At 41.1% G+C, this 13,256-nt stretch overlaps 1 protein-coding gene across 1 annotated transcript; it reads left to right on the top strand.

The window, feature by feature from the left end:
- The first annotated feature begins 110 nt into the window (after window positions 1-110).
- On the top strand, window positions 111-10,119 carry LOC133379022 (zinc finger protein OZF-like). The gene is made up of 5 exons (XM_061613633.1): window positions 111-134; window positions 928-1,072; window positions 5,511-5,588; window positions 6,219-6,886; window positions 8,742-10,119. Exons 1-5 carry the CDS (start codon window positions 111-113, stop codon window positions 9,432-9,434), a joined length of 1,608 nt encoding a protein of 535 aa, XP_061469617.1. The 3' UTR covers window positions 9,435-10,119.
- The last annotated feature ends 3,137 nt before the right edge of the window (window positions 10,120-13,256 follow it).

Consider the following 13,256-nt stretch of genomic DNA (forward strand, 5'->3'; position numbering starts at 1 on the left):
CGGAGAGGGCTCTGGGAGAATACTACCTCTGAGGCTGCATAAGGAGAGCCTGCCGGATCAGGCCAATAGCCCGTCTGTTCTTGCACCCTGTTCTTGCAGTGGCCAACCAGATGCCTGTGGGAAGCCTGCAAGCAGTACTTGAACACACGAGCACTCGCCCCACTTGTGTCTGGTAGAACTAGCGTGTACACACGTGACTGTTAAAATACACTCTTAGAGAGATGGGATCTTTTTCAAGAGTCAAGCCGTTTCTGGGATTGAACTCATCACGAAATAACGGGGGGTCAAGAAGAGAGTCACATGGCTTGGGACCAAAATACGTGATGGAACGCCTCACCTGACATGCCTCTCCTCAACAACAAATGCCCTCCTCTGGGTGCCCACTCCGAGGGAAGCTCAGAGGATGGCAACAAGGTAGAAGGCCTTCTCAGTGGTGGCCCCAAAATTATGGAATGATATATGCGATGAGGTGCGCCTGATGCCAACAGTGTTACCTTTTTGACACCAGGTCAAGACTTTCCTCTTCTCCCAGGCATTTTAGCATGTGCTTTTAAATTGCTTTTTAAAATGTTTTTAAAATTTGTATGTCTGTTTTTAATGTTTTTAATTGTTGTAAATCGCCCAGAGAGCATCGGCTATGGGGCGGTATATAAATGCAATAAAATAAATAAATAAATAAATCCCAGTGTGCCTCACTGGTCAGGCTATTAGTCCAATAAGAACCAAAGTGTAGCTGCCAATGTGCTGCTATGCTTCAATTCCCAGCATACTGCCTCTGGCAGCGGAGGCAATGCATTGCCATTGTGGCTCGTAGCCACTGATGTCCTGATCCTCCATGGATTTGTCCAATCTTCTTTGAAAGCTGTTCAAGTTTTAGGCTGGGCAAATGGTGCATGTTGGAGAAACTGCCTCTTCTTATTCTTCCAGGATCTGTTGCCCTTCCAGGGTCTGGTGACCTTTGAGGAGGTGGCCGTGTATTTCACGGAGGAGGAATGGGCCCTGCTGGATCCCGGCCAAAGAGCTCTGCACAGGGAAGTCATGGCGGAGAATTATGAGACGGTGGCCTCTCTCGGTAAGGGCACTTTTCCCCCTTGACTGATGAATGTTGAAGGTATGGATTTAGTACCTGTGCTATTTAACCTTCCACTGCAGGGATGCTGTCGTGGAAATGGGTGCCTGGCCCTGGATATTTGGGGAGGGACTGCAGCTCAGAAGGGGAACACCTGCTTTGCATGTAGAAGGTCCAAGGTTTAGTCCCTGGCAGCTCCAAGAGGGATGAAAGGATCCGGTAGGAGGTGCTGGGAAAGGTCTTTCTCTGCCTGACATCCACAGCTAGTTGCTGTAAGCAGGCGGGACTAGATGGACCAATTCTCTGATCTGGTAGAATACAACTTCCTCTGTTCTTGGGGCTTTTTGATCATTCAGTGCGAAAAGTGCCTCTACCTGGCACCTTCTGCTGCCCCGTGATGAAAAATCTTACCTTGCAGCAGCAGGAAGAGAGGTCAGGAGCTCCCAAACTCCAGCAGAGCATCTTCTCCTGCATCCTCAACAGATGATTGACACTCTGTGCCTTGTACTGTAAACCCCCAGTGGGAAGAGATGCTCCCGGGAGCACCCGCTGCCTCCTCCCTCTTCCTTCCTCTGCCCAAAGGTCAGCTTTTGTCTTTGAAGCAGGAAGATCGGCAGTTTGGAGAAGAGGAAGCGGAGGTGGAGGCTACAATTTGTAGGGAATGACCTCCAGAAGACAGGACAGAGAGCAAGATTTAGCTTTGCCAGCCCTGGTGGGAAGTCTGGAAGCAGAACTGGAGCACAGAGACTCTTTGACTCAGGCAGAGACACAGCAAAGGCAGCAGGCAAGAAGGTCCCCGAGAAAGGCTCCTTGGCAGCTGGAACAAGGGCTGTTCCCTCAGCTAGCAGAGATCCCGGGAAAGCAGGAATTGCAGCAGCGCCCTTGAAAGGGGACGTTTGCTCCGGCAGGAAAGGGTCCAGAGAAGGCAGGAATTCCCATATTGAAATGCCTGGTTGATTTTTAATTAATTTAATAAATTTTGGCTGGGACCCAATGATAATGTGGGACATGTTCAGTAAGAACCAACTGTCATTGTTCTAAAAGCCAGACCCACAGCTGCTGGGCTTGGGTAATCAGGGGGCCACACCCACACCAGACTTGATTTCACTGGAGACAGTCATGGCTTCCCTCAGAGAATCCTGGGAAATGTAGTTAGTGAAGGGTGCTGAGAGTTGCTAGGAGACGCCCTGTTCCCCTCACAGAGCGTCAATCAGAGTGGCTAACTGTTAAACCAGTCTGGCCACTGGAGCTCTCTCAGTGGAATAGGAGTCTCCTCTCAGCACCCTTCACAAACTACAATATGATCTCTGGTGCCTCTTCCCTTTCTAAATCTAGCTTGGATGTCTGGCATTTCTCGCTCCATATATGGTAAGAGCCTTTGTTGTAGAATCTTGAGCATTACTTTACTTGCATGGGATATTAAGGCAATAGTTCGATAATTACTGCATTTCCTGGGATCCCCTTTCTTTGGAATCGGGATGTATATGGAACACTTCCAGCCTGTGGGCCATTGTTTAGTTTTCCATATTTCTTGACAGATGTTTGTCAAAATTTGGACAGATTCAGTCTCAGTAGCTTGTAGCCATCTGTTCCTGGTCATTTGTTTCCTCCAAGTATTTTAAGAGCAGCTTTCACCTCGCATTCTAAAATTTCTGGTTCTTCATCATATGGCTCCTCCGTGAATGAATCTGTCAACTTTGCATCTCTTTTATAGAGTTCTTCAGGGTATTGCTTCCATCTTCCTTTTATTTCATCTTGGTCAGTCAGTGTGTTCCCCTGTTGATTATTCCACATCTCTACTCTTGCTTTAAATTTCCCTTTCATTTCTCTAATCTTTTGGAACAGGGCTCTTGTTTTTCCCTTTTTGTTGTCCTCTTCTATTTCTATACAATAACTATTGAAACAGTTCTCTTTGTCCCTACCTACTAGTCGCTGTATTGTTGCATTTAGGGTTCTGACTGTGTTTCTGTCTCCTTTTGCTTTCCTTTTCTCTTTAACCATTTTAAGAGTTTCTTCAGTCATCCATTGAAGTTTTTCTCTCTTTTGAACTAGAGGTATTGTCTTTTTGCATTCTTCCCTGATAATGTGTCTGAGTTCACTCTATAGTTCTTCTGGTTCTCTGTCAACTAAGTTTAAAGCCTCAAACCTGTTCCTTATTTGATCTTTATATTTTTCTGGGATTTTATTTAAATTGTATTTTGACATTGTGATTACTTTGTTGTTCTTCTTTAGCTTTACTCTGATTTTCGATATGACCAGTTCATGATCTGTACCACAGTCTGCTCCTGGTGTTGTTTTCGCAGAAAGTATGGAACTTCTCCATCTTCTGTTGCCCGTTATATAATCAATTCGATTCCCATATTGACCATCTGGTGATGTCCACGTGTACAGTCGTCTTTTCGGTTGCTCAAAAAATGTGTTTGCAAGAAACAAATTATTGGCTTCACAGAATTCAATAAGTCTGTCTCCTGCTTCATTTCTGTCTCCTAAGCCCCATTTCCCCACAATTCCTAGTTCTTCTCTGTTCCCTGCTTTTGCATTCCAGTCCCCCATGATTATCATCTTATCTTGTTTTGGTGTGTGATCAATTTCCTCCTGTACTTCTGTGTAATATCTCTCCAATTCTTCTTCTTCTACGTTTGACGTTGGAGCATAGACTTGTATGGTGGTTATGTTGATAGGTTTCCCATTTAATCTCATTGATATCACTCGCTCAGACCTTGCGTTGTAGCTCCTAATTGCTCTTGCTACATCACTTCTCACTATTAAAGCAACCCCATTTCTTCTTAATGTTTCATTTCCTGCATAAAATCTTTTGTAGTTGCCTGATTGGAAATGTCCCATTCCTGTCCATTTTAGTTCGCTCACACCAAGTATTGTCATGTTGATGTGCTCCATTTCTTGCTTGACAATTTCTAACTTTCCCTGGTTCATGCTTCTCACATTCCATGTTGCTATCGTGTGCGTCCTACAACTCCGGACTCTACTTTCACATCTGTGCGCATCAGCCTCTGGGCTTCCTTTCAGCTTTGAGCCAGCTGCGTCATTAGTCACAGCGCTGCTCATACTTGTCCTTTGTTCTTCCCCAGTAGCTCGGTGAGTGCCTTCTGACCTGGGGGTCTCATCTTCCAGCAGTATCTCGTATTGCATTTTGGATACTCTGTTCATAGGGTTTTCATGGTAAGAGATATTCAGAGGTGGTTTACCATTGCCTTCCTCTGAGTTTGGATGCATCTTAGTCTGGTGTCTCAGCTTTGACCATTCCGCCATGGGTGCCCCTGCTAGGAGTCTAGCCTCTTGGTCTAGACTCCTGACGGCATTGCTCTCAGCTTCTTCAACACTCTCAAACCCCCTCATCACGTTAAGGTGTGCATCCTAAAGAGGTATGGCTGGAAGAACAAGATCTAATTGTACAGGGGTTGATGAAGCTGGATTGGTTTCCACAGTGTCACTGAACTGAGGTTTTTGAACAGTTTCTTGTCCACAAGAGACATTTGGATCTACACGTCCCTGTGCTATTCATCTCCAGGAGATCTAAGATCTTTCTTTGTTATGGAGAGAGGAGAATAATTTCAGTTCAGAATTAACTAGCTTATCTGTATCTTTGAAAGAAATGTCAAATCTGGGCTTTGTCTCTTGGCTGGAAGAACAAGATCTAATTGTACAGGGCTTAGACGAATGGAAGAGATCAGTTGGTATGAATCTGGAAAATATCTTGTAGAAGGTTATAACGGGAACAAAATGAGGATGCCGTACCTGCGGTTGCCAGTGAAATACACACTCCGCATTCTTGTTACAGTTCAGAACATCTTTGCAAACTCGTGTAGTGTTGGTCTTTGGCCATCCCTGTCTTAGCTCAGCTAAATTTAATCCCTTGAATCTTCAGGTGGTACTTGGAAGGGTCTTTATCTGAAAACCTGCAGAGCAGCTGCCAGCCAGTATAGACAGTATTGAGCTAGAGGGACCAGGGGTCTGATTCAGTATATCACAGTTTCTTTTGTTCTTATATTCCTGTCTGACCGGCTCTTTTGACTGCAGTCAAATTATTAAGAATCAAGGAGAAGTGAGCTGTGCCCAATTTGTCCTCTTCTGCAGATTTGCTGCCCTTCCCTTCCTCCTCACCCCACTGCTTATTGCCTATTATTTTAGAAATGTATATCACAGTTGCATGGCAGTAGGAGGAAATCCAGACAAATCTGGGCTTAGTGACATCAAGTGTTATATGTGTTTTAAATTGTTTGAAGTATTTAAATTGTGTTTTAAATTGTTTTTAAAAGATCTGTTTTAAATTTGTATATTTGTTTTTAATGTTTTTAGGTACTGTAAACCGCCCAGAGAGCTTTGGCTATGGGGCAGTATATAAATACAATCAGTCAATCAATCAATAAATATGGACCTGTTTCTGGTCAAAAGTAACTAGTCTTGTCTATTTCCTTCAAAGAGTCGGACCTCCATTCGTGTTGGGAAGAAAGAGAAGATGCCTTTATCCTGGATCCCAAAGAAGAGGCGACATCAACAGGTAGATGTTCAGCTGCGTTGTGAGGGCCTTTTTGGTTTGGGAATTGTAGGATTGTTCGGTTCCTGTGTGATATCATTCCTTGCAGATTAATTAACCCATCAGGGTGTGAGTTCTCCTGGAGGACGTCTTAGATGTCTTTAAGAACATAAGAAGAGCCTGTTGGATCAGGCCAATGGCCCCTCTAGTGCAGCATGCCTATGGGAAGCAAGCAGACAGGACCTGAATGCAACTGTTGCTCCCTCCTGCAGTTCCCAGCAACTGATATTTAGAAGTATCCTGTCCCTTACTGTCTGGGTCTTTTTGCTTTATGTACAGTTTCCTGTCCACAAGTGACATTTGGATATACATACCCTTGTGCTATTCAACTATAGGAAATCTAAGATCTTTCTTTGTTTTGGAGCAGGGAGAATAATTTCAGTTCAGAATTGATTAGTTTATCTGTATCTTTGAAAGAAATTTCAAAACTGTGCTCAGGTAATCTTGGTTTCATCTGGGAATGCAAAGACACAAGAGGAGGAATAATGGAAATGTAAAAATAAAGAAGCAGATAATTGGGCTTGATCTGTGATGAAATGCTTTGTTTTTGCCTTGAAATTCCAATGCTTTTTTTTCAACTCTCTTCCCCCTCAGCAGGTGATGGGCAGAAGAATGAGAATACTAGAGAACCGCAGATGGTGCCACTGGTAATAGCCAAGACTGAGAGTCAGAAAGAGATGTTTGGAAATCATGGGGGACCAAAAACATCTGAAATAAAGCAGGCAAAGAATGAGAGCAAGAAATCCTCTACTTCTCATACTTTTCATGCCAGAACACACACTGGAGAAAAACCATTTAAATCCATGGAGTGTGGAAAGAGCTTCAGTGTAAGCGGTAACCTTAAAATACATCACAGAACCTACACAGGGAACAAGCCATTTAAATGCAGGGAGTGTGGAAAGAGCTTTAGTCAGAGCAGTAACCTTACATTACATGAAAGAACCCACACAGGGGAGAAACCATTTAAATGCAGGGAGTGTAGAAAGAGCTCCAGTGTAAAAAATAGCCTTACTTTCCATCACAGAACGCACATAGGGGAGCAACCATTTAAAGGCAGGCAATGTGGAAAGAGCTTCAGTGGAAGTGGTAACCTTAAATTACACCACAGAACCCACACAGGGAACAAGTCATTTAAATGCAAGGAGTGTGGAAAGAGCTTCAGTCGGAATGATCACCTTACATTACATGAAAGAAACCTCCCATCTAGGGAGACAATTGGACCCTTGCATGATAAGGGAGTCAAAGGTGTACTAAAGAACGATAAGGAGATTGCAGAGAAGCTAAATGAATTCTTTGCATCTGTCTTCACAGTGGAAGATATAGGGCAGATCCCTGAACCTGAACTAACATTTGCAGGAAGGGATTCTGAGGAACTAAGACAAATAGTGGTAACGAGAGATGAAGTTCTAAGCTTAATGGATAATATAAAAACTGACAAATCACCGGGCCCGGATGGCATCCACCTGAGAGTTCTCAAAGAACTCAAAGGTGAAATTGCTGATCTGCTAACTAAAATATGTAACTTGTCCCTCGGGTCCTCCTCCGTGCCTGAGGACTGGAAAGTGGCAAATGTAACGCCAATCTTCAAAAAGGGATCCAGAGGGGATCCCGGAAATTACAGGCCAGTTAGCGTAACTTCTGTCCCTGGAAAACTGGTAGAAAGTATTATTAAAGCTAGATTAACTAAGCACATAGAAGAACAAGCCTTGCTGAAGCAGAGCCAGCATGGCTTCTGCAAGGGAAAGTCCTGTCTCAGTAACCTATTAGAATTCTTTGAGAGTGTCAACAAGCATATAGATAGAGGTGATCCAGTGGACATAGTGTACTTAGACTTTCAAAAAGCGTTTGACAAGGTACCTCACCAAAGGCTTCTGAGGAAGCTTAGCAGTCATGGAATAAGAGGAGAGGTCCTCTTGTGGATAAGAAATTGGTTAAGAAGCAGAAAGCAGAGAGTAGGAATAAACGGACAGTTCTCCCAATGGAGGGCTGTAGAAAGTGGAGTCCCTCAAGGATCGGTATTGGGACCTGTACTTTTCAACTTGTTCATTAATGACCTAGAATTAGGAGTGAGCAGTGAAGTGGCGAAGTTTGCTGATGACACTAAATTGTTCAGGGTTGTTAAAACAAAAAGGGATTGCGAAGAGCTCCAAAAAGACCTCTCAAAACTGAGTGAATGGGCGGAAAAATGGCAAATGCAATTCAATATAAACAAGTGTAAAATTATGCATATTGGAGCAAAAAATCTAAATTTCACATATACGCTCATGGGGTCTGAACTGGCGGTGACCGACCAGGAGAGGGACCTCGGGGTTGTGGTGGACAGCACAATGAAAATGTCGACCCAGTGTGCGGCAGCTGTGAAAAAGGCAAATTCCATGCTAGCAATAATTAGGAAAGGTATTGAAAATAAAACAGCCGATATCATAATGCCGTTGTATAAATCTATGGTGCGACCGCATTTGGAATACTGTGTACAGTTCTGGTCGCCTCATCTCAGAAAGGATATTATAGAGTTGGAAAAGGTTCAGAAGAGGGCAACCAGAATGATCAAGGGGATGGAGCGACTCCCTTACGAGGAAAGGTTGCAGCATTTGGGGCTTTTTAGTTTAGAGAAAAGGCGGGTCAGAGGAGACATGATAGAAGTGTATAAAATTATGCATGGCATTGAGAAAGTGGATAGAGAAAAGTTCTTCTCCCTCTCTCATAATACTAGAACTCGTGGACATTCCAAGAAGCTGAATGTTGGAAGATTCAGGACAGACAAAAGGAAGTACTTCTTTACTCAGCGCATAGTTAAACTATGGAATTTGCTCCCACAAGATGCAGTAATGGCCACCAGCTTGGATGGCTTTAAAAGAAGATTAGACAAATTCATGGAGGACAGGGCTATCAATGGCTACTAGCCATGATGGCTGTGCTCTGCCACCCTAGTCAGAGGCAGCATGCTTCTGAAAACCAGTTGCCGGAAGCCTCAGGAGGGGAGAGTGTTCTTGCACTCGGGTCCTGCTTGCGGGCTTCCCCCAGGCACCTGGTTGGCCACTGTGAGAACAAGATGCTGGACTAGATGGGCCACTGGCCTGATCCAGCAGGCTCTTCTTATGTTCTTATGTTCTTATGTTCACAGGCGAGAAACCATTTAAATGGAAGGAGTGTGGAAAGAGGTTGAGTCAAAATTGTCACCTTACATTACATGAAAGAACACAAACAGGGGAGAAAATATTGAAATGCAGGGAGTGTGGAAAGAGCTTCAGTCATAGCAGTAAGCTTACTTTACATGAAAGCACCCACACAGGGGAGAAACCATTTAAATACAGAGAGTGTGGAAAGAGCTTCAATCATAGTAGTAACCTTAAAGTACATGAAAGAACCCACATAGGCGAGAAACCATTTAAATGCAGGGAGTGTGGAAAGAGCTTCAGTCGGAGCAGTGACCTTACTTCGCATCAAAGAACCCACACAGGGGAGAAACCATTTAAATGCAGAGAGTGTGGAAAGAGCTTCAGTCAGAGTGGTAACCTTAACGTACATGAAAGAACCTACATAGGCGAGAAACCATTTAAATGCAGGGAGTGTGGAAAGAGCTTCAGTCGGAGCAGTCACCTTACTTTGCATCAAAGAACCCATACAGGGGAGAAACCATTTAAGTGCAGGGAGTGTGGAAAGAGCTTCAATGTAAGCGGTCGCCTTAAATTACATCACAGAACACACACAGGCGAGAAACCCTTTAAATGCATGGAGTGTGGACAGAGCTTTAGTCAGAGAAGTAAGCTTACTTCACATCAAAGAACCCACATGAGAGAAACCATTTAAATACAAGAAGTGTTGAAAGAGCTTCAGTCAAAATCATCAACTTACTTTAAATAAAAGAACACACACAGGGGAGAAGCCATTTAAATGCAAGGGGTGTGGAAAGAGCTTCAGTCAGAGTAGTACGCTTACAGTACATGAAAGAACCCACACAGGGGAGAAACCATTTAAATGCAGGGTGTGGAAACCGCTTCAGTGTAAGCAGTCACCTTATTTTACATCACAGAACACACACAGGTGAGAAACCATTTAAATGCAAGGAGTGTGGAAAGAGGTTCAGTCAGAGCAGTAGCCTTACCTTACATCAAAGAACACACTATGGAATAACTTTTTTAATGCATGGAGTGTGGAAAGCTTCAATGTAAGCAATAGGTTTACATTACACCAGAGAAGATACACAGGAGAAACAATTTAAATGCAGGGAGTATGGAAAGAACTTCAATGGGAGCCTCTCTTCATCTTGCAGGCTACATAGATTAAAGCCCTATACAGGTTGGGGCCAGGATGCTTAAAAAATTATCTCACCTATTATATATGCAGCCCATCACTGAAATCTGCAGAGGATGGCCTCTTACGCATACCATCTCATTAGGAAGTCCACTCTGTATGATAGAGAAACCTGGCCTTTTGTGTGGTGGCATCTACTTTTTTGAACTTCCTCCTGTTACATATCAGACAGGTGTTTTTTTTGTGTGTTGCCTATAGAAGACCTTCCTTTTTCAACAAACCTTTTAAGTGCAGAGCTTTATTACTGTTTCTGTGGGATTTTAAAAGGTAAAGGTGTCCCCGCACTTGTAGTCCGAGTCGTTTCTGACTCTTAGGGTGACGTCTTGCGACATTTACTAGGCAGACCGTATATATGAGGTGGGACTGCCAGTTCCTTCCCCGGTCTTTCTTTACCCCCCAGCATATGCCGGGCACTCATTTTACTGACCACGGATGGATGGGAGGCTGAGTGGACCTCGACCCCTTTTACCGGAGATTCGATTTCCTCCTTCCATTGGAATCGAACTGCAGACGTGAGCAGAGCTTCGGCTGCGTTACTGCCGCTTACCACTCTGCGTCACGGAGGGTCTGTGTGGAATTTTAAAATGTTTTTAATTGGTTTGCATATGAAATGTTTTTTTTATTGTTGGTATTTTTGAGATACTTTCTGGGAAGTGATTTCTAAATGAAAATAAAATAATACTAGTCCTTGTTTCTAATGGTCTCCTTACTGATTGTTTTCATATAGTTTAGTTTAGCATACCTTTAACTGTTGATTTTATTGATTTTTAGTGTTTTTTAAATGTTGATTTTTTTATTGACCATTTTAATGTACATTTTATTTTTTATTTTTTAATAATTTTTATTCAAATTTTTCAAAAGACAAACAAAACAAAGTCAAAAAAACATAACAATACATCAACAAAAAATGAAAATAAAATAGTTGACTTCCAATTTGTCGCAGATCAGCTATAAGTATATAATATACATCAAACCTGTCCCTTAATATATACATACAGAATCCCTTTTCTCCATAGGCTGTCTTAATTAATCATCAAATCCCAGTATTATCATTTTATTTTGATCTTTCAACAAAAAGTCCAAGAGAGGCTTCCATTCCTTAAGAAATGTATCCGTCGATTTTTCTCTAAGTAAACATGTCAATTTATCCATTTCTACTAAGTCCATTAATTTCAATAGCCATTCTTCCATTGTTGGTATTGATTCCATTTTCCACTTTTGTGCATATAATAATCTTGCTGCCGTAATCATATATAATATTATTCTTCCATATTTCTTTTCTATTTGTTTATCCATAAAACCCAATAAAAAAAAATCTGGTTTTGACTGAATATTTATCTTTAGAATTTTTTGCATCTTCCTACCTATCTGTGCCCAAAATGATTTTGCCTTTTTACATAACCACCACATATGATAAAATGATCCTTCTTGTTGTTTACATTTCCAACAAACATTAGAAACATTACTATACATTTTTGACAACTTTTCTGGAGTCATGTACCAACGGTACATCATTTTATAAAAATTTTCTTTAAGATTATAGCATAGTGTAAATTTCAAACCTTTTTTCCACATATATTCCCATTGGTCCATTTGTATGTTATGACCAAAATTTTTTGCCCACTTTACCATACACTCTTTTACTTGTTCTTCCTCCATATCCATTTTCAATAAGAGTTTATACATTTTCGCAATTATATTTTCATCATTTGTACACAATCCTATTTCAAAATCAGATTTACTTATTTCAAACCCATACATTTTCTTGTCCATTTTATATCTTTCTAACAATTGTAAATAGGCAAACCATTGAAAACTATATCCTTCCTTTGTCAGTTGTTCTCTCTCTTTCATTGTATATTCTCCATGTACATTTTCTAATAGTTCTTGATAAGTTAACCATTTCTCTTTTCCAGTCATTTCTCTTCTATAAAACGCTTCTTGACTTGAGACACATAATGGTATTTTCGAATAAAACCTTGGTTTGTATCTATTCCATATTTTCAACAGAGGACGTCTTATAAAATGATTGTTAAAGTCTACATTTACTTTTACTTTGTCATACCATAGATATCCATGCCATCCCCACTTCAAATTATGGCCCTCCAAATCCAATAGTCTTTTATTCCTCAATAAAATCCATTCCTTTATCCAGACTAAACAGCAGGCAGCAAAATAAAGTCTCAGATTTGGTAATCCCAGTCCTCCTCTTTCTTTGGCATCTTGTAGTAGTTTAAATTTAACTCTTGGTTTTTTTCCTTGCCATACAAATTTAGAGATATCTTTTTGCCATTGTTTAAAAGGTAAATCAGAGGATATTACAGGTATTGTTTGAAACAAAAACATCATTCTCGGTAATACATTCATTTTTATCACAGATATTCTACCCATTAATGACAGTTGTAGTTTATCCCATCTTAGCAAGTCTTTCTTAATCTCTGTCCATAATTTTTCATAATTATTATGAAACAACTTTGAGTTTTTATTTGTCATAATGATACCTAAATATTTCAACTTTTTTCTGTTGTAAAATCTGTCTTGTCCATTAACTCTTTCTGTTCCCTTAAAGTTAAATTTTTCACCAACATCTTTGTTTTTTGATTGTTGATCTTAAATCCTGCTAACGGTCCAAATTCTTTTAATTTGTCCATCAATATATGAATTCCTTACAAAGGGTTTTCTAGTAAATTATCAAATTTAATGTACATTTTATATTCTTTATAAAATTCTTCTGCAGTGTACACATTTTATTAATATAAATAACTAAAAAATGTATTTTTGTGTATAACATGGTTTTTATTTTGCTTAGATGTTTTTTGTATTGGCTATTCTAACATCTTTCATAAAGTAAAATGAATTCACTAGTTTTCTGCTGACGTATTTTAAATACATTTTCCAAACTGATTTCACTCCGCAGTCTCATCTGGTCTCAGTGCTATTTCCTAGCAGGCAAATGAAGGACCTCACTGTCATCTGGTGCGCATAGAGAAAAGGAGTGAGAATTGGGTTTTGTCAGCGGTCACATAGCCAAATGGCTTCTCCAGGCAATAGAAGGGCCTTTAGGAATGGCAGTAAAGCTGCAGAAAATCTCTGCTTAAATTATTGAGGGAGGCAGTTTGTTGGGATAGATAGTTCTGGGCCAGATATATGAATGGTCTGGTAACTTCAAACTAATCCATGTTGTGTAACTAATCCATGTTATGCAATTGTTAATGATGCTTCCCTGTAGTTTCTCTCTGGGAAGCAGTATGCCTCTGAATGCCATTTTCTGGGAATCACAAGTGTGAAGATTACTGACTGGGAGGTCAGTTGCACAAC

The sequence above is a fragment of the Rhineura floridana genome, chromosome 3 (genome assembly GCF_030035675.1).
Source record: "Rhineura floridana isolate rRhiFlo1 chromosome 3, rRhiFlo1.hap2, whole genome shotgun sequence".
NCBI lineage: Eukaryota > Metazoa > Chordata > Lepidosauria > Squamata > Rhineuridae > Rhineura > Rhineura floridana.

Coding starts and splice junctions, on each gene's coding strand:
- LOC133379022 (XM_061613633.1), top strand. CDS start 111: ATGCCTGTGGGAAGCCTGCAAGCA. Junction 1,073..5,510: donor TGAGACGGTGGCCTCTCTCG/GTAAGGGCACTT, acceptor TTTCCTTCAAAG/AGTCGGACCTCCATTCGTGT. Junction 6,887..8,741: donor AAGGTGTACTAAAGAACGAT/AAGGAGATTGCA, acceptor TATGTTCTTATG/TTCACAGGCGAGAAACCATT.